The sequence below is a fragment of the Magnolia sinica genome, chromosome 17, assembly GCF_029962835.1.
Source record: "Magnolia sinica isolate HGM2019 chromosome 17, MsV1, whole genome shotgun sequence".
In the NCBI taxonomy this organism is placed as follows: domain Eukaryota; kingdom Viridiplantae; phylum Streptophyta; class Magnoliopsida; order Magnoliales; family Magnoliaceae; genus Magnolia; species Magnolia sinica.
Window position 1 is genome coordinate 2,397,261 of NC_080589.1, and position 25,452 is coordinate 2,422,712.

The window sequence follows — 25,452 nt, forward strand, 5'->3', positions numbered from 1 at the left end:
GGATACTTTAGAATAGAAGGTGTTACAGCTTGAGAAGGTCCACACGAACGATAATGGGTCGGACATGATGACCAAGGCTTTGCTCAAGGACAAGTTTGATGTTTGTATAAACCTGGCTAGCTTGAAGAAGGTGAATTCTTCTTGAGTCGGAAAGGGGGAGATTTGAAGGGGTTTTCCTCCTCGGGTCAGAGGAGATGAGGTGCGGTTCGAATGCCACAAATAGTGGAATCCCCGTGCTGCTCGACTAGTCCTGCGACCTGCTCAACCGGTCGAGTGAACAGTGCTCGACCAATCCTGGGTCACTCGACTCAAAGTCCAGCGAGCTCTGTGAACAGTGCTCGACCAGTCGAGGGTCGGCTTGACCAGTCGAGTGAACAGTGCTCGACCAGTCCTGCAGCCTGCATGACCAGTCCTGGTTACGCAGATTTGAGTCCGATTTTGTGTGGGATTCAGATTTTTGAGGCGGCTTTCGCAAGGGTGAGAAAGAGAGTTTCCTAGACTATAAATAAGAGGTCTCTAGGGTTTTCTAGGGTATGCAAGAGGTAATGTAAGAGGGATTCCTAAAGCTTTGCAAGGTTTTGCCAAAGGGTTTAGGGCTATCAAAGGTGAGAGAGAGAGAGAGAGAGAGAGAGAGAGAGAGAGAGAGGAAGCTTTTGGAATGGAGGTTATGCTCGTAGAGGTGATCTGCTATATCTCAACGCTTCCACGTCCTCGTAATCGGTGAGATCTCTTCATTTTTCTTTTATTCTCATATTGTTTATCCACTCCTGCGTGAGTGAAGAAGGTTATAATGTTCTACTTCATAGTGGATTGTTGATCTGGACGAAGTCCTGTGGTTTTTACCTCTTTGAGGGTTTTCCACGTAAAAATATCTTGTGTGGTGTGGTTTATGCTTTGATTTATTTCATTGCTTTATTATTCTATAATTCTGGTTTGTTTTCGGGAGGCTAGATCCTAAGGTTTTGTGCAAGGCCCCCAACATGATCAGCATATGTTGAAAGAATCATGGTTTGGGGTTGGAGAATGAAAATTGTTGAGTTGGGTGCATAGCAAGGTATTATGTATACATTTTTTTGATAAGCTATGAAATGGGTGTATTTAGTTTAGTTCTGTTAAACCATAAGAAATTACATTGTGGAAGCTGCAATTTTTTTATTTTACCGACAATAACAGGAATATATAGAAGAGATGGGAGATCTGGAGAGATCTTAACAGATACACATCTTAACAAATAAAGAAATGTCTTAATCTGCATAGATTACCCTAATCTACTCAAGAAACAGATCCATTAGAGAATTAGAAAGATGGCATTATGTATATTGATTATTTTTTCATTTTATCTTTCTTAAGTAGAAGGTTATGGATAAAAAAGATGAGAAGCGATTCGAAGGTTTCTTAACTTACCGTGGACAGGGCATAGGATCGATTGGTCAGTCAGGATTCATAAAGCCAACCCCAAATTGATGAATACAGTAGAAGGATGCAGATAAAAAAAAAATGAGAAACGTTGACTTACCATGGATAGGGCCTTACGATCGATTGGTGAGTCAGGATTCATAAAGCCAACCTCAAATAGATGGGACAAGGCTATGATAGTGATGGTGGTGATGATGACAGCGATAATGATGCCAACTTTCTTCTTAAGGTGAAGCAATCAACAAAATTAATTTACTAAGACATTGTGAATTCTAAAAGGAAGGTTTAGGGTGTGTTTGGTTGCACCAAATTTCATCAAATATCATGAAATTTTGCACTAAGTTAACTGATTAATAATGAAATATCATGATATTTTATGGTATTTGGTACAAGCAAGTGCACACTTAGTCGGTTATGATTTCCAATTTAGGCCTGATGAGAATCCAAGTTGTCCAGAAATTTTGCAATAATCAAATAGGTTTTCTTTTAGGCAAATAACTGTTTAGGTATTTTAATTTAGTTACCTTTTTACTCTAGCTAAGTCATGATTGAGTTGAATCAACTAGGCTAGTTGTTTTGATACTCATTCGGGTCTTGAAATACTTTCAAAAAGACACTTCTCATTGATATTCGAAACTTTCCAAAAGGACATTTCCACTTCCATCTAAGCTTAGCTTCTTGTGCATTTTAGTTATAAGATCTGGCCTAGTGTTTCCATGCCATGAACTCAACTAAATTACAGGAATGTCTTACATTTTCCTCGCCTTTTGCCAAAAGAGTGCACCAAATAACACCGACGAAATGCTCATAAACATGAAGCGTACTAGGTTGTATGTTGGACTCCGCCAATAGGATAGGTGTTGTTTCCAAAGGCATGCTTTGAATTGCCCCCAACTATTTTGTGGAAAACGTGTTGCGAAATGCAAGTCGCTTGAACCGAGAGGCGGCTCATTCAGTTGTTTAACCCGCTCTTCATTGTCCCTGCATAATAAGAGAATACTATAAGGAATCTAGGCTTACATTAATCATATTATATTCTTGCCAAATAGAGGTCAAGTTTCTTGGTTGTGATGGACAAAGGATTTACTTATTGCTGCACCAAGTTTGTACATGCGGGACCAAGGTTGGTTACTCCGGCCATTAATCCAATGGCTCCCATCGTGGATGGACCATGCCCGAACAAATCTCTCAAATTGGAAGATCCTGACCATCAAATCTTGTCTTTTCTCCATTGAATGTGGATTTCTAGTGCACTTCTTCTTAACCATGAATTTACATGCCAACAATCGAAAGGTTAGTTGACCAAATGAGGAGATTTTGAGCATGGTTCATCCATGATGGTGGCCATTAGATCAATGCTTGTATAAACCAGCCATGGACCTCACATTTACAGACTCCGTACGAATAGGGAACTCAGCCTCTGCAATATTTTTGATTTTGTTAATCAGCCATATGAAACATATAAAGGATCAAAGAATACCCTAGGGTGCGCTTGCACTTTGGATACTCTATCAAATTGAATTGAATTAGTCTACTTAGGAAGAAATAACCATATTACAATTACTCCCTTTAACATTCATATTGAGAGACTGGGGTTCAAATTCCAATTACATTACATTTGAGTTGGACTTAAATGAAACATAACTGCAATTTTAGGGCCAAACATTAGGAAGCATCATTAGTTTTTTTCATTTGCTCTTGATAAGTTGAATGTTAAAAGTTTACTTCGCATGTGAATCCATACACAGCCTTAAACAATCAACAAATAAATAACCTGTTGTTGCAATTGAATTTACAAAATCATATAGTGTTAAACTTACCGATATAGAGAAGATTCTTTATAAAGATGGGAAAAATCTAAACCAAGCTCCGTTTCTATAGACATAGAGGTAATTTCTAACATCCAAGTTGCTGGATTGTAATTATCTTTAATCTTCGGTACACCCGGTATACCCTAGAACATGAGGAAAACTAAATTAATATCCACAAATCAAGTATATACATTAATAGTATTTGGTTGTCAATATCCTAAAAATTATGAGGTAAGTACCTTAGTTTTATCACCATATTGATTTCAAGTTCATGATGACTTTAATGCCCCGAAACTTTGAAGTTTGGAAAGTTATATTTCTATTTGAGAAAGAAATCAAAGGACTATAATGTTTGCAAGCCTACCTCAAAATACTCAATAAGCTTGCTTGAGTGTTGACCCAATGGTCCAGAATAGATCATTTGTCCTCCTCTTTTCATTAGAATCAACTGCATAGAGAGTAAGATGGAAAAAAAAAAAAAAAAACATGCATAAAATCAAGGCTAAGAAACTTGCAATTAAGTTAGACTTGATCTAGTATTGAGCACATGTTGGCTTGAGCATAGTTGAGAGATGTGTTAAGTTTAAACAGCTTATGACGTGACTTATTTCTTGTTTTTTTTTCAAAAGTACTTGATCATGTTTATTGAGACTCAGATCAAGACTTTTTAAGTAATCAATTGAGTTTTTTAGTTTCATATACACTCGACCAAGTGTATCAGGTAGTCTACTTAGATAAGCAAGGTGTGTCCTTAGCTGATCCAAGATGTTGATCATGTTGAGTTGATTAAATAAGTTGTTCTAATACTTAGTAGCATTTCACATTCTATGTATATATAAAAAAAAAGAATCGTAAATTTTTAACTTCTTATATTACCTCATCAAAGGATTCGAATATGTCTATACTGGGCTGATGGATGGTACAAACTACTGTCCTTCCCATATCAACAACATTCTTCACAGCACGCATGACAATTGCCGCTGCTCTAGCATCTAGGCCTGATGTGGGTTCATCCATGAATATAATCGATGGATTGGCAACAAGCTCTACTGCAATAGTGAGTCGTTTACGTTGCTCAGTCGATAAACCGTTTACGCCAGGAATGCCAACTAAAGCATCTTTAATTCCATCAAGCTCAATAGTTTGAAGAACTTGTTTTACAAATTCCTGTGGAGAACGCAAATGAGTTGTTTTAAAAAAATACATCCTGAAAAGTGACTTCTGGTCAAGATTGACAATTACAATTGATAATGCTAGAGAACTTAAGGATATCTTACAGATCTAGTAGTCTGGTCAATTTGAGGTGACAACCGCAACCAAGCAGAATATATCACCGATTCTTCAACAGTAATTTGCGGAGAATGTATGTCATTCTGCTCACAGTAGCCTGATATCCTCGCAAATGTATGTTGGACCTTGGGATATCCTCCAATTCTTATATCTCCTTCAATAATACCAAATGTTTTCCTTCCAGATAGAACATCCATGAGAGTTGTTTTTCCTGCCCCACTGACACCCATCAAAGCTGTAAGGACACCAGGTCTGAAGACACCCGTAATATCGTGAAGAAGTTGGAGTTTCTTTTCTGCAAAGCCTTGCTCTCTCAATTTCTGTTATGTATAAAGAGAGAATGTGAGAAAACTAATTAACTGAGGGTTCATTTTGGATGCCCAATTCAACTAAATTGCAACAATCTTATTCAATACAGAGAAATTACCAAATGGGTGGTCCAGGTTTATTCTTATTGATTGCAATTCCATTTCTTTCAAATTGCACTCGAAACAATAGTACTTTTAATTCCTGGAGGTGAAGTGCTCTGGTGCTCCAAGTTGCATTTCTACCACTTAGTCCAACCCATTGATTCAGACTGTTAATTGGGTCCAAGGCACATTCAGAGGCTACCATACAAATATCACATCAATCTGACAAATATTAACTATTTCATCAATGGCCTTTAATTTGGATGATTAAGATTGTTCACACAAAATAGGTCCAATCAACAATTTTCTCCATTGTTTGTTATGACCCACTATGAATTGCTTACGATTTCAAGGAATCACTTCTGTTAAGAAATCATAACCATTCCATCCATGGCTTGGAAAATGGATGGTTATACAAAATAAAGCCAAATCAAGGATGGACTGATCATTTGATCAGTGTGATTTTTGTCTTGTTGTCCAACAAATGTGTTCTGGACTTCAAGACAATTCATATCAAGGTATTCAATAATGGTAACGGCCAGCCCTATGGTCATTACAATATGGGCATTTACAGCCTATACAGGCCTATAACAGTTGAAGAAAATGTATTAGCCTTGTATCAGACCTTTATGGGCCCACATCAGCCCATTACGGGCCATTTTTCAGAATGGTCGTTACAGCCTGTACCCTTAAAGGTCCCCACCGTTACCGATAAGTAACTTCCTTTACGGTCATTACTAAACCATTTTTTAATACCATGGTTCATATCAATTGATTGGATTGTACAAGTGAAATAATGCAACTATGAACACTATAGCTTAAAGTGCTCTGAGAGCAATAAAGCATTTCTGTTTCCAGGGAGTACTTCATTGCATATAGTGTTAGGCTAGCCCCTTGGTCATTATCATTTTACTGCAATTTAATTATTCAATTCAGTTAAATTGAGCATCCAAACACAGAATATTCTCTCATTTTCCAATAACTTATGAGAAGTTTGGCAATTCTAAGATCATTACCGGGGGGGTATCAACAAAATATTGTATATTTTGAAACACCATTATCAAAGGCTCAAATGGTAAGACCATTCTCCCTGCAAATTCAACCATAAAACATTTAAAATAAAACCACCTAACATCAATACAAATTCATCTATATTTCTTATATAGGTTTTACTATCTTTAGAACTATTGTCTCACCGTCTCTCTTCGTTTCTGCAATAGTCATGGGAGCAATAGCAGCCTTCCTAGCAATATCCATTCTATTCTTATAGTCTTCTCTTCCTTGTAGTTGAGAGAGTTTCTCATGAGAAATAATAGCCTTGGATGTACTTGGAGCTGAATTCACAACATGTTTTAGTAGAAACAAGTAGGGGAAGAAGCTGCTTAAATCCGAAAGAGATGGTAGAGATGAACTTACGCTTTAAAAAAGTCAAGGCCAAGGTAAATCCGATATTGAAAAGTATCGTGAATCCAAACAATGCTCCAAGTGATATCCAATAAAAGTAGTCATTAAAGTCTAGTCCACGGCTTGTTAGAACTTCATGTCCTATAGTTGAATTTGTCGATGAAATCTACAAATGAGTATGAAGGACTTATTACTATTAAGCAACAGACAATCAACAATTATGCACAATTAGTAATCCCTGAGCAAGCAAATTAGATGGTCAAGATTTCACCTTTTGCCACCGTGGAGCACGGAATTCATTGATCGAGATGCCTATCTCTGCATATGTTATTGGAGATAGCCAAAATCCCCACTTCAACCAGGGTGGTAATGAGGCTGTAATAGAAATTAGAACATAAAGTAAATATAAATGAATGTTTCCCTTTAAGACTTGAAGAAAAGGAAGATATCTTTGGTCTTACGTAGGGGAAGAATAAAGCCACCAAATAACAAGATTATTAGTACTGACAAAGTTCCACTAGTTGAAGCAGCAACCGGCGTTTGGAAAACCGAGGCAAGGAAACGAAACATGGATGTTGATGACTGGTGGAGACCGAATAATAGAAGAAATTGGCAGAAAAACCTAGCAAAGATGGCATGCGGATGGAAATTATAAATGGAAAAAGGAGTGATGGTGAGTACAACACAGTCTATATAGCTTAAGTAATTCGAATGCTGCTTGCACCCCTAAAATGGAGATGGAGCCTCACTACAAAAGCTGAAAAGTGGCACATGTGAGTTAAGCCGTTCATTAGGTTTGATTTATAGTGAACTTTCCCTGGCCTAAGGATCAAGTCAGTTTGCTTGTTGGGAGGGCATGGTGTACATTTAATAGATGCCTTCGGTTTTTTCCTTACTGTATAGTTTCTCATACATGTGCAACTCACCTGATGAGTTTACTAGTCTGATTTTTCAGCCAAGGAAAGTTCATGTTGATTTCCACCTGATGAATGGGCCACATCTCACATACGTGAGAACATTGCAACATGCATGACAAGGCACCCTCATATTACATTTGCCCCATTGTCATGGTTCATATTGCATGCATGAATCATAAGATTTGGAAATGATGCTCACCTTTCAATCTCAGGACTATACCCAATAACATAGTAAGTAATAGCTGTCCAAATAAAAGATTCAAGCAATGAAAAAGGGATCTTCAGGATGGAAGCCGGAATAGAGAATGTCCATGCAGGGTAGAAGTAATATTCTCTCTGTCTGTAGAAAACTGGGAGTCTAGAAACAGTTAAAGCCAGCTCTGCAATTCCATTTGTCACAAGTCGGATGATTGTATAAAATAAAGAACCCATGTAGTAATTTGCATGCAACACATCCACACGCATCTGTGTGCGTATAAATATGGTCATTGTTATAAATGCCATGATTACCAGCTGCAAGACAAAGGAGCCAAACATGCTGAGATTAATGCACTATTTTATGGTCCCAACAGGAACAAGAAGTATACTGAAAAGAGAAGTTACCTGTGCTGTTTTGAATACATGAACGAATGAATTCCGTTTCATGAGAAGCCATTCTCTAGCCATGCAAGCTTTGAATAATTCCCATTTGGTTAGAGAGAATGCACTAAACGCTAAAGCAGTTTTGTTGCTGTGGGACTTATCATATGGCTTGGAAAGTTCCTCATTTAGCTTTCGTCCAATATCACATTCCTTAAATTTCTTAGAGAATTGGTCTACTGTGACATAAGTATAAGGTTGGTCTGTATGGTACCAGTATTGTTCTTGATCCTTACTAGAGAGTACCTGAATATGGTCCAGGGCAGAGCTAATCAACAATGGAGATGGTGGAAAGTACTTAAAAACAATATTTAATTGTTGAATTCTTAAAAACTCGTTAGCAACTACATGATTGCAATTCCATAGGTTTCAAGATGCACCTAATACAATATTACTTATGATTTTTGGTCAAAGCTTACTATTGAGGCCAAGGTATTCCATAACAATAACGGTGGACACCATATTTACCTTTATGATACAAGTTGTAATAGAAATTATGGTCTCTTTTTTTATAGAAAAAAAAAACCCAAAAAACTTATATTGGCCCCATAATGGACCATTACGGGGGCTGTAACAGCCATTACGGATCATTTTTTAAGTAACAGCCGTACCCCATAACATGTAACGGTTGTCACCATTATCTTTACATAACTGCCTTTATGGTCCAGTAACGGTTGTAACGGCACACCATGATTGGGGCTTGCCCCCACTTTTCTCATTACACCTTGTTCACTAAGTCATCATGATTCAATTTAGTTGAGCATACAAATGCAGCCTAAAAGATGAGTTCAAATAGGCTTCCCCATACCTCTTGGAGGAAGTCAGCAGTGCCTTTTCTTTCCGGGCATTTGAAACCACAATCCTCAAAAAAACCAAGAACATGACATCGTGGGCCATGATACACAATTTTCCCTTCCGCCATCAAGATGAGATCATCAAAGAGATCAAAGGACTCCGGCGCCGGTTGAAGAAGTGAAACCAACATTGTAGCGTCTGTGATGTGCGTCAACTGCTGAAGACAAGTGACAATCTGAAAGGTGGTCGAGCTGTCCAAGCCAGTCGATATCTCATCCATGAAAAGAGCTTTTGTTGGACCAACAATCATCTCCCCTGCCAGAAAATTCATCAAAGACACATTAAATTGAAAATTGGGTTTAACAATTTAGTGCTTTCAATGAAAATCAACAATACTCTTTAAAAACAGGTAAGATTTCTCACTAAGCACCAGTAGAAACTAGAAATTCTACAAGCCAACTCAGTATTTGTGGTTAAATGCTAATATTCTTGGAACCTTTTAAAGACATGGATCTTAAAACTATTGATTTTAGTGGGCCCACTAAAACAAAACTAAAGTGAATTCATCGACTTAGGTCCCACAAAAAACCATCACTTTCAAACTTTGTGGTCATAGTGATACCGCATTTGCACATTACCTGTAGTGAGTCTTTTCTTCTGACCACCCGAAATGCCTCTTCGCATCGCATCACCAACCATTGTTTCAGCACAGATGTCCAATCCTAGGATCTGGGCCAATATAAAAGAAGCATCACCATATATAATCAACATTATAATTCACATCGATACAAGCATGAGAGAGGAATGAATACAGTTATCAAAGAGAATTACCTTTAAAATATAGTCTGTTTGGAGGGTTCTCTCTAATCCTTTGACAGAAATTGCCTGTTGAAATGACTCTTCTTAGAGATTTCCAACATGAGTAGGACTGTTTGGAAGCACTGATGAATCGAATTGTAATAGAGAGTTTGATAAATGGGAAATGACCAATTTGCAACTTCCTTCATCTGTATTCATATTTAGGGACTGAACTCGAAATGGCAACTTGAAAGAAATTCCACTTGAATTTGGTGGCTGCTTCTCATTATGAATACTGAGGAAAGTATTTGAGATCTTGTTATTCCCCTCTATCAAACCAATTATTGCAATTCAATTCAATGAGACATCCAAACACAGCTAAGGTACTTCGAATAATCTGCAAGTTCTGATTTATTACCTTCATGAAAGTGTCGATATCTGATTCCGGTACAATTCCCAACTCCTTCTCCCTTCTGCTAACTTCCATCATAAGTTCTTCACATACATAGAACAACTCGAGTAAGATACAACGTGTGTGTGTGTGTGTGTGTGTGTGTGTGTGTGTGTGTGTGTGTGTTTGTGAAGACTTATAGTGTAGATGATATTTGATGCAACCAAACACACCCAAATTCTAATTAAAAGGAATTGCAATTTGGAGTCCTTCAACATGACTTAGGTAATTTCTAGTTTGATGAATTAGCTTGCAATTCAGTTCAATACTGTATCCAAACACGGCGTATGCATGTACACATGCCGAATTGCAGTAACATTCCTTTCAAGTCCAACTTAAAGGATATGAAAATGAAATTTGGACCTCAGTTCTCAATTGAATACCCAAGAAGGTAACTACACTTTGATCATTTCCACCTCATTGAACTACATTATCGCGATTCAATTCGATTGTTCATCCAAACATGCCTAAGTAGTTTATAATGAGATTACCTGCTCTGCTTCCAACGCCCTGACAACGTGCCGAAAAATCAAGTGTCTCCCTTACAGTCATCTCAGGAATGTGTAGATCATATTGGCTTATGTAAGCTGATGTCTTCTGAGGTACAAACTCCTCTAATTTGTAACCGTTGTAGGAGATTTCTCCTGTAACCTGGAAAAAAAAACTATGATCAACGGCTGAGATGTTCAAATTTTGAATATTTTCAAATACAAGCTATACATTATTTTGGACTACACTACTTTGTGCAATCTGCCACCATTTTTTAAATGGTGATGATTAGTCCCCAGAAAACATGGACTGGGCCCCTTGATATCTGATGTGGGGCCCATGGCTACGTCCAATTTATAGATGGGTCAGGCCACTGCCTATTCCACAGGTACAGGCCCTTTTACAACTCTAATTGGCCAGATTAGGTCTGGAATAGAAGGCCCACTTGATAAACGGACCGCACCCGTCTTGATTTTTAAGCCTAATTTAAAATCGAACCGTTAAAATCCAGGCCCAGTACGGCCCATTGCTGCCCATATTCCTATGTATGCATATATCTAACAACTGTATTGTGTATAACTGAAAATCTGACCTTTAGAGATTTGTCCAGCTTCCCAGCAAGTGCTAATAGTAATGTTGTCTTCCCACATCCTGGTGGGCCCAGCAATAGAGTCATCCTGCAGCAGCCCATGACCCCAATACAATCCTCAGTAAGTACAGCGAAAAACAAAAAAAACATTTCCATTTATTTTCATAACTGTTCATTTCACATACATGCGTGGCCCACCTGATGATCGTATCGGCTTGATGTTTGAGATATAATATCTAACATTGGGGATTACATGATGAGCGGTTCTGATCTGACTTACGCCCTTTCTCTTATTTCCATCTGTGAGGCGAGTGCACTTTCGAAGTGCACTTGAGCTACAATTCCTAAAAAAGGAGTACGCTCGGGAACACCGAGGTCAGTGGATCCGTGCTGTGGGGCCCACCTTGATCTATGTGTTTTATATCCACGCCGTCCATCCGTTTTCCAGGTCATTTTCGATCATATGCCAAAAAATGAAGCAGGTACAAATCTCAGGTGGACCATACTAAAGGAAACGATGGTGATTGAACGCCCACCACTAAAAACTTCCTAGGGCCCAACTTAATGTTTATTTTCAATCCAACCTGTTGATAAGGTCAGAAAGAACTGGATGAACGGAAAACACAAAAATCAGCTAAATCCTAAACTTTTGTGGGCCCCACGAAGCTTTTAATGGTGGACGTTCAATCACTTTCTTGTGGTGTGGTCCACATGAGACTCGGATCTAGTTTATTTTTGGGCTCATTCACTAAAATGATCTGGAAAAACGGATGGCCAACATAGATATAAAACACAAACATCAAAGTGGGCCTCACAGTCACGGATCCACCAACCTCGTGGTCCCAGATCCAACCACTCCGTCCAAATTCAATGGTCAAAATCAGGTGGTTACTACCATCTTCCCGGTGTAATTTTTTTGGGATATATATTTTTTTTTTGATCATCGGTGTGATGTTTGCTTGGAATCAAATGAAACGTCTCTGCAGCTAATGGACGGCTCTGATTGATTAATTGGACTATGCAAGTGTTCCGGATGCACCTTGAACTATTACTTATAGTGCCCTAAGATCACTGGATCAGCCCATTCAAGATTTCATACTCTGGCGAAGTGTGATGGTTCATACGTGGTAAACATGTAAAAATATCAATCAGTCCAAATCATGGGGCCCACTTTAGATGGGTCTTAGACCAAATGTCATGTGAAAATAAAGGTCCAGTCAACGGTCTGAATTTGAAAAAGCCAATGTCCATCAAAACGTCCTTGCACATGAACCATCACACTGCCAGAGTATAAAAACATCCCTCCCCCGTTAATTTTCCTTCTAGGGAATGCGTAGGCTGACTTTGGGCCGTTAGAATTTGATGCAGGAATGAATGTGATGAGGATAACTACTCCGAATCCACGGAGCTTCTTTGGACTCCTTACAGAGACTTCTTGAATCCACAAGAAAAGAAAGGAGAAAATAAAAATAAATTCTAATAAATTTGAAATTGATTAATTGATGCATAAAAATGAATTCACATCCCTTTAAATAAGGGTACCAAGCAATGGAAAAGATATCAGAATCAAACTACAACTACAACTCTTAGAATCCACGACTTACTATAAATAGTAAACTTACTATTTATAGACGATCATGATGTCTACTAGTGCGTAAGGTTTTCGGCCAAAAATAGTAAGTGTCTTATTTGGCTTCACCAAACCATTCTCCTAATTATTTTAAGCTCTTTTCACGTTGGGCGCAACTCCTAAAGCCTGACGGATGAAGAGTTATAATTAAATTAAAACTTACTATTTATAGTAAAAACGAAATTAAAACAGGAAAACGACCGTCGATCCAAGGATTTTTTGCAATTCTGAGCTGCGCAACCCGGCACAGCGGGGTTGGTTGGCTAAAGTAGCTCGTTCTACTCCAAAATCATATATTTTACGTCAGATAATTCATTCCGAATTGTGAGGTACGCCCGATCTAAGATCTGACGATCCGGATCATTTCTGTCATCGACCGGGCCTTTTCTGATCCATCTTAGCTATGAAACTGTCCACAACCCGCTCTACATCAGAATTCCTCTCATCTTTTTAATGTGGGCGAAGACCTCAATGTCAACTACTTTTAACCATTTATTTATTTTAGACAGGTGTGGACACGCCTATTTAATAACTAGCCGGGATTTTCAAATTAGCCATCTCTACAGATTGGCCTTTTAGATTAGCGGCCTGGATGCCACACACGTGCCACGGAGACATGCATTTGCTTCTATGAAGTTATTATATGTTCCTCAGCCCGTCTACATTGCAAGTATTCATGGATTGGAAAATGTGCCAATGGGCCCATTTTGCATTGATCTAAGCCGTTCACCAAAATTTCAACCGTAGGATCTTACCTTGATGGTTTGATTACGCCACTGACACCGTTGATGATGCTTATCTTAGCTTCTTGAGATTTGGAACCACAAACTCTTGCTAAACCCTGTTCAAATGGGCAATGGACCATGACTATCAAAATGTTGTACGTACCTTTTCAACAAGTTAGATTTTATCTTTAGATGGGCCATCTACAATGATCAGAACCGTTCATCCAGTGGAAACTTTTTTTTACGGATGGGTCACACTGCAAAAATTGCACAACTGGACGATCCCAACCATCCAATCATTAGATGTTTCTCCTCATTGAATGTGAACCAATGGCCTTCCCATTTCAATCATCCATTTGGGAGGCGGTTTAGTTAGTGACCCCAACACCAGCTTTCTAGCTGATGTCAAATATCTGTGGGCCCCACCATGATGTAGGTGTTTTAGCCATGCCGTTTATCCATTTTTTCCAACTCATTTTACAGCATGAGCCCGTTGGATCCAAATCTCAGGTGGACCAAACCACAGGAAAACAGTGTTGATTGAACATCTACCGTTAAAAACTTTATAGGGCTCACTGTAGCGTTTATTTGCCATCTAACCGGTTGATAAGGTCACACGGATCTGGATGAAGGATAAACAAATATCAGTTTAACCCAAAACTTCTGGCCTTAAAAAGTTCTCAACGGTAGGCATTGAATCCCACTGTTTTATGTGGCAGGGTCTACCATTAGACTTGGATCTGTCTCATTTTTCCGGCTCCTGGCTTTAAATGAGCTAGAAAAATGGATGAATAACAGATGAAACACATGCATCATGGTGGGCCCACAAAGCTTTGACACCAGCTAGCCGGCTGGTGTTGGGGTCACCACCCGAATGGCATCCATCCATTGTGGGGTACGACTCCCACCAGGACGTAGGTACAAACAGTTTTGTCAGCAGCTCCGTGATGCCGTCTGTAACGTGTGAATTCGGATCCTCTGGTTTTGATAGGTAGGGATTTTTTGTTCTCTAGCGTTGTGATTGATCATCATCCCCAGACATTTTCAACACTGCTACATTAAATGAAGTTTGTGATAATGTGGCCAATCACGTTGCAATAAGCAGTGAATCCTTGTGTTTATGGCAAGCAAAGGATTCGAACTAGTAATGTATACGTTTTGAATCCGGATCCTTAGCTTATCACAGAGAGGAAACTTCTACTTTGTTGCAATATTATTGATCCACATCATCATAGACATTGTTAGCACAATTGCATTAAACGTAATATGTAATGATGTAGTCTAATTAGATTGCAATAATATAATTTTTCTACTTGTGGTAAGTAGAGGATTCAAATTCATATGTTTTATAAATCTGAATACTCTGTTTATAACGAATAGGAAAATCATGTTTGTTGCATTGTGTTTGGGCGGTAGCATGACCGACTGCTGCTTTAAGTGCAGGCAAATAGGCCATAAGGACAGCATGATTTCCTACCGTTTGTGACAAACAAAGGTGTAACAAATAGAGGATCCGAAGTCATGTTTTATCCACTTTGTCCATCCATTCTAACAAATCATGTTAGGGCATGATCTCTCAAAAAGAGACGGACCAAAGGCTCAAGATGACCATTCCTACTAGGAAGTAGTAGGGATTGAATGTCTACTCTTGAAAACGTATTGGAGCCCACCTTAAGTTTATTTGCCATCCAACTTGTTTATAAGATCACATAGACATGGATGAAGGGAAAACATAAATATTAGTTTGATCTAAAACTTATGTGGCCCCAAGAATTTTTCAATGGTAACCATTCAATCCCCATTGCTTCTTGTGGTGTGGGTCAACTTGAGCCTTTGATCTGCTTCATTTTTAAGGTCATTTCATAAAATTATCTGTCGGAATAAATGGACACAGTGGATAAAACATATACATCATGATGGGCCCCATAGAGCCCCTGAGTGGACCATCGTCTCTAGCTATATCCTGGTGGGGGTAGTACCCAATCCACACTCCCATTTGTGACCATTTTATGAGTTTTTTCACCATTGGCCTTACATGGTGGGGCCCACTCAACTGTATGAACAGTTCAGGTGGTTGAGTGTGGGCCCATGTATGGTGAACTGATTTAAAAAAGGTAACTTACATGAACAAGGCTTTTGGCAGTATTCCATAGAGTGGGTAAGGGCTTGCCATGAACCACTTCACACACTGCGTCCACACACAAATTGGTGTACCTCACCTCCACCTTTGGCAGTTTCACGCCCACCCTACATGCAAAAACGAGGGATTGGATCCAAGCATGACCCTAAATACTGATAATTTTGTGAATTATAACTAAAAACTTACACTAATTCAAATTCATTCAGAATTCAGGTGGACCACACAGTTGAAAAAAGTATATAGGGCAACATCAACCCTCGAAATTATTTCCCTTGGTCGTAAATGGGCTTAATTTTTTTTTTTTTGCCATGGCATCTAATAGTTAGAGTGGATTTCAAATACTTATCAGGATAGCCCTAAAAAAAATTTTAAAAAGAAAAAGAAAAAAAGAAGGGTGGACATCTCTCCCAACTAATGTGGCCCACCTAAATCCTGGGTTAGCCTGATTTTTTGACCATGGGATGATGCATTTAATGGTCCAAGTGAATTTCCTCAATGAGGGTGTCCTGCGCTGGACAGTTTTTGTTAGTTTGGCCTGCTTGTGTCTCAGATTTGCTTGGTCTATGAGCCCTAAGGCCTAACCGGATCCACCAAGGTAGGTGGATCCTCAACTGTGGGGCTCATAGAGATGTATGTTACTTATATCTACACCGTCCATCTATTCTGAAAACTCAGTTTAGGGCATGGAAAAAAAATGAAGCAGATCCAAATCTTAGGTGGACCTAACAAAGGAAAGAATGGTGAGCCGTGAGCTTTGTTCCTTACATCCAAGCCATCCAAATCTAAGATAGACTACACCACAGGAAACAGCGGTGATTGAAGACCCATCATTAAAAACTTGTTGGGGACCACCAGAATGTTTATTTGCCATCAAACCTCTTGATAAATCACAAAGACCTGGATGAAGGGACCACACAAATACCGGCTTGATCCATTGCTTCTGTGACCCACAATAAGTTTTTAATGGTCAATCGCCAATATTTCCTTCAGTATGGTCCACCTGAGATTTGAATATACTTCATTTTCAGGATCATTCTCTAAAATAAGCTTTCAAAACGGATGTACGGCATGGATGTAAGGAACATACATCTTGGTGGGCCCCACAGTCAGAGATCCACGGAAGATGCGCCCGCCTAACATGGGGGTGATGCACGCGCAAGTCGCTGACCCTTTTGACGCGGATTAGCTGAGGCTCAGCCTCACTAAAGACGGTGCGATCCTTATCCTGGGGCCACCTTGACGTATGTATTATATATCCACGCCGTCCATCCATTTTACCAGATCATTTTAGTATATGAACCTAGTAATAAAGCAGATCCAATTCTTAGGCAGACCATACCATAGGAAACAGTGGTGATTGACCATTAATGAGCTACAAAAGTTCTGGATCAAGCTGATATTTGTTTTCTTCCTTTCATCCATGTTTATACGGACCTTATCAACAGGTTGGATGGCACGTAAACATTACGGTGGGCTCGGGAAGTTTTTAATGGTACGGCGTTCAATCACCAATGTTTCTTATGATATCGTCCACATGAGAATTGGATCTGTTTCATTTTTGGGCCGCACCGGCTCCCCTGACCCTTCCGTCGCATAAACTCCTGCGGAATATGTGGGTCAATGCAATTAAGACGGTTTACTTCTAATTTTTAAGTGTCCGCTTATCAATCACACATTCTTTCAGGTAAGGGGGCTGCTTGACAACTTCCGTACATCCCTCGTTTACACCGTCCGATGGAACACGTGTTTGAAAATCAGGACTGTTTCTTAGTTAGTACACTGAAAATGTGATGGATTAGACCGGTCAAACTTGTACGAGGAAAATGTACAGCTAGAAAACAATTCCAATATTACCAACTCATCTTATATATGAACGTAACAACCCTAAATTTTGATATATTAAAAAAAATTAAATTAAATATTTAAAAATTTTATTTTTAAATAAAAAATAAAAACAAGTCAATAATTAAGTTGGTAGCGAAATTCTTAATTGAAAAAGAGATTTAAGGATTGATTTTTAAAATAAGTAATAATAAATTTTTTATTAAATATTATAAAAAAAATTCAAATTTAGGATAAGGGAGGATGTGCTCGTCATTTTTTGGAAAATCTTCAAAAATAGGTATTTATATATATATATATATATATATATATATATATATATATATATATATATATATATATAGTAAGCCTTAAAGTAAAAGGAAGAGGAAATTCTAAGAAGGCTCGATCAGTTAAGTTCTAATCGTTAGATCTTTTTAACTTTTTATTATATTGTTAATTTCTTCTTAATCTATATAATGGATGGCGTGGATCATTCACACCATCATTGTATAGGTGTGTAGAGTCAATTTTAATAAAGTGATATTTTTAAGATTTCGGTCTAATTAGTAATATTTTAGGAATAAATTAAATGGATAGAATCTGATTGTGCTAAGATAGATTTGTACGGATCATATGATCCTTAAGGCCAAAATATACAAGGGCCATAATTTTTAGATCATTCTAACAATTAGATAGGCCACATTAGTCAGATCTAAAAGTGTTTAATAAATGAATCTTAAATTTTTGTGCAAGTGTTGGTATCACTTGGCGTAGAAGGTCGAAATGGGTCATCGGTGTATGTGTAGTTAGATCCACACCATCCACCTAATTTGTAGAGGCAAAATATGATAATACCTTAAAAATCTGGATGATCCAATCATCCGGTGGGTCACCCCGATGAATTATTTGACATTCAATTTCAGGATCGTAAAAAGAAAATCTAAATCTTGATAATTAAATTTATATAAACATATAATTTTAATTATTTGATTATTTTAGATTTGGCCACTTAGAATGTTAATCGAAGGTGAACCCCACCATGTAATACACATAAATGAATAATAATATCGTTAATATAATTAATAGGACCCCGGAATTCAAATCAACCTAATTACATTGCAGAGTCAATACTACCAAACTCAGATGAGTAACCCAACTTGTCTCATAATTCATTAAAATTAAGATAAATCATTGTGATTGTTTGATTGATTTACTGGTTTGAATATTTTAATATGATAATTGTACGATAAATTTATATGTGAATATTTTAATCGAGATAACTATGCCAAATATGAAAAATATGCATTTACATATCATCCCTCATTCATTGTATTGCATAATGCATGGTCGATCCTAGGGGCCCTCCCTGAAAGAAATGTCGATCCTGGTAGAGCGTTACCAGATGCGAGATATGCCCAAGCCTACCGAAAGGTGGAAGCCTACCCAACGGGTGGATGCGGGTTGACGACCTCCAACCCAAGCAGATGGAAGATCATCCCATCTGATGCATTCATACATCATTTTACATTCATATCATTGTACATGTATTTATGTATTATTTTAATTGCTATAATTATGAATCATGCTGGGTTATATCACTAAGCCTGGCCAGCTTACATTTTTATTAATGGAAAAATCGTACAGAGGAGCTATTAGCAGATGATGTGACGTAAGAACTGGAAGGATCTACTGTACCTGAACACGACCCACCTGAAACATGGATATACTTATCTGAAGATGAAGTGGCGGAATTAGACAATTTTTTATTATATGTTTTATTTTGTTAGCATAGTTTGATAATGAATACTAGTATTTATTTTGAGACTTTAAGTAATTATTTAGATTTATTTCTTTAAAATAATGTTAGCATGGAATAAATATCATTATAGTATAATGGTATAATAAGTGAATGATTTTAAAGTTCATTTTATTTTAAGGGTCGTCAAAATTTATATATGTTTAATTGATTGGTGCTAAGTATTATGTATGTGTAATTAAAATTATGATTGACCTTATATTGAATATAATTATCATCTCTAGTTAAACCGATTAAGGAATTAAATTAGTACACTTTGTGTACGAGTTACGAACTGAAACTCGGATCTGAGGGTGCACACTCTGTACCCGAATTTTGGGGCGTGACACTGAAGGTCACTTAATGACTGTAGTGCCTTGATTTCAGGGTGAGGACTACCTGATGAATGGCCCAGATCTCTTGCACGTGTGCCATCCAACCTAATAACTAGGCACCGCATGTTAGCTATCATGCATTCTAGCACCAACCGGCCTAATCTGACTACGCCTCGTCTGGCAGGGGAGCCGTTGCTAGTAACCGTGTGGCACGTGGGGGGGAACATGCATGAGATCCACCCGGTCCATCAGGTGCGTTGCATCATGTTCGCCTTAGAACCCCAAAACCATACGGGTCAAAATCTCAGGTGGGCCACACGTTGGGAAGGGGTTTGGATGGGATCCCACCATTCGTTGAGTGTAGGCGTCACCATGGATTATTTTTCTCATCCAGACCGTTTATCTGAATCGAACCATTAGGATGAAAGGATGATCGAAAAATCACATTTTTCTGAAAAAACAGGTGGGACCCAAGTGAATTTAAGACTCTAGTTATGATTTACACTCTTTCCTATGGTGAGACCCACCTGATTTTTAGATCGGTATGATATTTATATTCAAGGTCAAACACCAGGTGGAACACATGATGGACGGTGTGGATTTAATCTTAATTAAGCCATTTGCCCCCACAGAAATTGTAGGCACACGCAATGTGAATTAAAACGTAATTCTCAATAAATAGAAAGGTTGCATTTTCCAGCGCTTCATATGCATGCATGTAAATATCAAGGAGAATCTGAACCTTCCATTAAGATAAACGCTGACTGCTATTTCTAAAGCTGTGGTGTCTCATACACAGTAAGTGCGGTAGAAATTCATATCAATCCAGACAGTTCCAATCGTAGGGCCTATAATGGATGGAATTTCATGACCATGAGATCATAACCATGCAAATGGTGAATATCAGATGGATAGTTGAAAATAAGACAGTCATTGTTCAAATCCGAGGAGCCAAATTTGACGGTCAAGATCCTCTTATGATAGTGGAATTTTGGGCTATGTTCTATCTAAAATACGACCAATGATTTGGATGGTCTGGATTGCAGGAAACATATGCCACATGTATGCACTACACCAAAATCGTGTATCAGGAACGGCTGGTGCTTTGGTTCAGGTACAATTTTAAACCGTTACCAAGTGCACATGGTTCTAAACCGTTTTTAAGTGTAGGTAGAGCTGGGCATCGGTCCGAGTCGGATCAAATTAGGACCAACCCAATCCAATCCGAAATTTAAATACCCTGAACTGAATCTGATCCGATCCAGGAGCAAGTCTGGGTCACCAGACTCGGACCGATCCAAACTTTACGTTGCATGATCCGATCCGATTCCGACTGGTGCGATTCCCGCGAGTATTCTGACTCAACAAAAGGTTTCGATTCTATGTATACATCACAGATGGACCCCACATAGCTTTAACATATGGTAATCACATGCGAGGGAAGGCATGTGATCATTTTTCTTGTAAATCGAGAAAACATACGGCACGCAGGTGCGCAAGTTAGTGAAAGCCCCTTGAAGACAAGCTTAGCTCCCAAAAACCCTTGTTTTCTGTGACGTGTCGTCGCCTCTCTCTCTCTCTCTCTCTCTCTCTCTCTCTCTCAAACCCTAGAAAAACCCTAGGCTCTACAGATTTCCAAACACCCCCACTTCTCTCTCCCCAAACCGCTGGACTACCAATCGAGAAGAAATACCTAGAAGAACCTCCAGCATCATCCCCGCCATTCATCAATGGCGATCAACGACCCTAATTTAGAGTGCCGGATGTACGAAGCCAAGTACCTGGAAGTCAACATGGCCGTGATGATCCAGGTGAAGAACATCGCGGACATGCGCGCGTACGTCTCCCTCCTCGAGTACAACAGCATCGAGGGTATGATCCTATTCTCGAAGCTTTCACGCTGTTGAATCCAAACGGATCGAATTTCAGTTCGGTTCGATTTACTACTTACCCGAATCCGACCCGAATACCATTCGGATCTGCTCGCTCCTACCCGATCCTAACCAATCTAGGCCATTAGTTCTGTTCGAATCGGGGCGGATCGGGTTGGATCCGCCGGATCGGGTCCAACTTGCATACCTCTAAGTGCAGGCACATTTTACTGGGGGAGGTAGATTGCGTGGTGATTCCAACACCACGTGGCTACGCTCTGTCAGGACTCTGTGGGGCCCACCGTGACATATACATTTTATCCACTCAATCCATCCGTTTTTTCAGATCATTTTAGTTCATGATTCTAAAATCGAAAGCATATCCAAATCTCAAGTGGACCACACCAGAGGAAACAGTGGGATTAATAGCATCCACCGTTGAAACCTTCTTACGGTCCACAGTGATTTTAATTTGTCATCCAACCTGCTGATAAGGTCACACAGACGTGGATGAAGGGAAATAAAAAAAATCAGCTCCATCCAAAACTTCCATGGCCGTGGGAATTTTTCAACGGTAGACGTTAATATCCCCACTTTCCGCCGGTGTGGTCCACTTGAGCTTTGGATATCCTTCAATTTTGGCTGCATGGCTAAAATGATCTGAAAACAGTGGATGGACGGCGTGGATAAAACACATACCTCACGGGAGGCCTCACAGAGTCCTTACACCGTGTAGCTACGTGGTGTTGGTGTCGCCGTTTGCGTCTTTTACCTCCAGGGAGTCGTTTTATATGCTGGCGGAGTTTGACGCTTCATACACAGGCGCTTAGAAATTATATACAACGGTCGCGAAGTTACAGTGAGCAATACCAACCTATAATACGTGGACACCTGTTTGTTCAATCAAGACCATTGGATATTTTCAATCAGCTTAGGTCCGTAATTTGGAGAATTTAATTAGAATTAGTTGTATGCCGAGCTTTTTTATGTGCCTGCGTATCATCAATCATACTCTGCCAGAGTATCAAAGTATTGATTACACTTTACTTCTCTGGCATGTGAATGTACACATGCATCAATATATCTCACACGTACGTATGCACACGTGCATTCATCAAGCTTACCTGTCCATTCGTTCTCGTTGCTTTTGTAACAGCCGTCGATTGTCTTCTTCAATATACTTGATGAGTTTTTCGATGAACGAGTGTCGCTCCGGAGCACCAAGCCTGGCAACGTCGACAACCTTCTTCCCTTTACCACCGTTCTCACCATCGCCATAATCGAAGAGCGACGATCTGAGCCGTTTGATGGTGGGCAATCTCTCGATCGCGGCCCACTGCAGCTCGATTTCATCGTCATTGCTCGAATTCCCAAGCGAATTGCTGGGAAAATCGGATGCGCAGTAATCTCCAATGTCATCTCTTCCCATCATTTGAGAGAAGAGAGAGAGAGAGAGAGAGAGAGAGAGAGAGAGAGAGAGAGAGAGTGTGTGTGTAAGAGCAAGGAAACGCGTTCCTCTGTTTAAATGGAGAGAAAAATACTTCGATACTCTTGCGGAGTGTGGTAGATGATACACAGGCACTTGGAAGTTGCATACGTGGCACCCAACTAACTAAAGTTAAACGGTTCCAATTCTGAGTCGCGGTCTGGATGTTTATTCGACAGTTTTAAAAAAATAAAAAATTTATTTGTATGACTATCGGATTGGTGGATATTTATTCGACAGTTAAAACTGAAAAATATCTAATGGCCTTACTTTGAAGAACAATTGTCAACCAATCAACGGTTAAAATTGTTCATGCAATCTGATTTTGGGACTGGGAGTTTTCAATGGGCACCCGGACCTAGAGTTTTCCCAAGGGCCCTACCTAATTTTAATGGATCGGGTCCAGTTTTTGGACCCATTAAGAAAGGTCAGGTCCAGATCTCACATTTTTGACCCGGTAAAAAACCGGGTATAATTGAAATGGGTCTGATGCGGTCCAGTCGGTTTCAATTAGTTTTAATAAAAATATTATATATTTTAGTATTGTATTTGATTATTCTTTAAAAAAGTAACTACAAATCCACGAGGAAATAAAGAAAAAAAATAGAAATGAAAATTCATAATTACCAAAAAATAGTAAAAATTCTAACTCTAATATAAATTCTAATTCTAATAAAACTCTTTTAAAATTTAATTTCTAAAAATAAAAATTTTAAATAAACTTTTGCTAGATGAGTTTTAACATAATTACAAGTTATTTTTAAAAAGAAATAAAATCTAAAACTCAAAAAATAGAAAAAATATTAAAATTTTTGGAATTACTAAAAATAATAAATTTTGCCTAAAAATTTATTTTGAGTTGAAAGCGTGCGTTTTCTGATGAAACAGACAAATGTGACCCATTGTGTGGGTCGGTTCACCTTAGATGGACCATTTCTATAAATATTGATAAGTTGTTTGCTCCGGTAATGATGCCCGAATCAAAAGTTACAATCAACTTATGGTCCACCTTCTTTTAACCCAACCATGTTAAGAGCGTATCTGTGGCACGTTCTATATCAGGGCATGTGTGGACCCACTGTACTCACAGTGGGACAGGAGAGGTCCACTGAGGTTGCACGTGGCCCCATCATCACCCTAATCGGGAAATCAGAACCATTCAAATAAGGACATGGTAAATGGATGGTAATACCATTTTCCATCCCATCATTTATTTGCATTTCTTCGAATCATGTGCCACATAAACACATGCATAGCATGTGAAAAGACTATCTTAAATATGTATAGCTTAAAAAACCAAGATCTTTTGCTAGAGTAACCAACTACTACATAGTATAGTGTAAGACCCGTATCCTAGCCCGTACTGTTCCGTATGCTTCCACGGTCATCCCGGTTGAATTTCGGTGACCCGCGATCGGTAATAGGCGTTTGCGCGTGACCTTGAGATGTGTTCCATATATCTGAGTAGGCTCGACCCGAGACTTGTACCAGTGCGACCGTGCCGTCACCGCGGTTTCGATGCCGCGTCTTGCACGCCGATGCGGTACCCTGGCCAGGAGATGTGGGCCCACGTTCAGTTCGAGGAAAACACCACGCATTGCAAATCTCGAGAGAATCCATCACATCAATCACCTCACTTGTCAAAAGTACACACATCACTCGACCAATTACTCTCCCCATTCCCAAGTACAAAAGCAATCTCAAAAGTCAACTTTCCCATCACCTCACAATCCTCTCTCCTATCACTTCTCTTACACCTCTCTCTTATCTCTCTCTCATTTTTCAAACTCTATCTCTCTCCAAGCAACCCACGTCCATGGCTTCCAAGGGGAGAAATTAGTGTGGCCCACCTTCCTAACTCTCATCTCCACCATCCATGATCCATCTCAACCTTTGAAGTCCATCCATTGGGGTTCTAGCATGCATTGGCGGAAGAAGGGAAGATCTAACGGTGGGTGTTCCTTCTCGCTCTCTCTCTCTCTCTCTCTCTCTCTCTTTCCCTGATTGATGGCCCACCTTGATGCTTGATTTTTTTATCCACGCTGTCCATTTAATGGGCCCACCTAGCTGACCTTCCTACTGTCCATTTGGACAGGCATGGGTGAAGGGAAATAACAAACATCAGAGTGTTTCAATGGGTGGGCCACACTGACGTGGACCCACCTTGATGCAATGAACTACATGGTGTTTGGTGGGCTGCATGATAGTAGCAGCAGGACGTCCAGACGGTCAGACTGTCTGGTCGTAGGTTAGACGCAACTATCAGCTTGTCACACTCATGTGGACCCCATCTTGATGTAAGGATCTGAACCACACTATTCGTTCCACTTCCCAGCTCATTTCAAGCATTGAGCCGTAAAATGAGGCCAAACCAAATCTCTGTTGGACCATATCGTAGAAAATAGTAGATTTGGGCAATATAAACTGTTAGGACTGCTGTGATGTTTCTGTGCGTCAAAAACCTATCCAATATTGGGCTTGTTAGACCCATCACGAGCCTAGGAATCCAGCGGACGGACTGGATGATCCCGATGTGGGCCCCACATACAAAATTTCTTAGGAAAAAAAAGGGAAAGAGATGACGCTGCTGCTGTCAGCGTCCTCTGGACGCTGCAGCAGGCAGCGTCTTGCTGCATC

The 25,452-nt window shown here is 39.3% G+C and overlaps 1 protein-coding gene across 2 annotated transcripts in view; it reads right to left on the bottom strand.

Annotated features, from left to right (window-relative positions):
* LOC131231379 (pleiotropic drug resistance protein 3-like) overlaps nucleotides 1-22,756 on the bottom strand; it is a 30,238-nt gene extending 7,482 nt beyond the window's left edge. Inside the window, exons 1-21 of one of the 2 annotated variants that reach the window (XM_058227546.1) lie at nucleotides 22,454-22,756; nucleotides 15,488-15,611; nucleotides 13,395-13,480; nucleotides 11,013-11,097; nucleotides 10,423-10,582; nucleotides 9,899-9,975; nucleotides 9,514-9,567; nucleotides 9,321-9,411; nucleotides 8,696-8,997; nucleotides 7,852-8,133; nucleotides 7,448-7,761; nucleotides 6,793-6,953; nucleotides 6,603-6,706; nucleotides 6,344-6,497; nucleotides 6,124-6,261; nucleotides 5,944-6,017; nucleotides 4,505-4,837; nucleotides 4,104-4,394; nucleotides 3,592-3,675; nucleotides 3,237-3,370; nucleotides 2,170-2,397 (exon numbers count right to left, since the gene is read on the bottom strand). In XM_058227546.1, coding sequence (XP_058083529.1) covers nucleotides 2,170-2,397; nucleotides 3,237-3,370; nucleotides 3,592-3,675; nucleotides 4,104-4,394; nucleotides 4,505-4,837; nucleotides 5,944-6,017; nucleotides 6,124-6,261; nucleotides 6,344-6,497; nucleotides 6,603-6,706; nucleotides 6,793-6,953; nucleotides 7,448-7,761; nucleotides 7,852-8,133; nucleotides 8,696-8,997; nucleotides 9,321-9,411; nucleotides 9,514-9,567; nucleotides 9,899-9,975; nucleotides 10,423-10,582; nucleotides 11,013-11,097; nucleotides 13,395-13,480; nucleotides 15,488-15,611; nucleotides 22,454-22,461 — 3,284 coding nt within the window. In that variant the 5' untranslated portion in view covers nucleotides 22,462-22,756. Of the gene's footprint in view, nucleotides 1-2,169; nucleotides 2,398-3,236; nucleotides 3,371-3,591; nucleotides 3,676-4,103; nucleotides 4,395-4,504; nucleotides 4,838-5,943; nucleotides 6,018-6,123; nucleotides 6,262-6,343; nucleotides 6,498-6,602; nucleotides 6,707-6,792; nucleotides 6,954-7,447; nucleotides 7,762-7,851; nucleotides 8,134-8,695; nucleotides 8,998-9,320; nucleotides 9,412-9,513; nucleotides 9,568-9,898; nucleotides 9,976-10,422; nucleotides 10,583-11,012; nucleotides 11,098-13,394; nucleotides 13,540-15,487; nucleotides 15,612-22,453 lie in introns of those variants that run through there. The other variant, XM_058227545.1, reaches the window with a different exon arrangement.
* Between the last annotated feature and the right edge of the window lie 2,696 nt (nucleotides 22,757-25,452).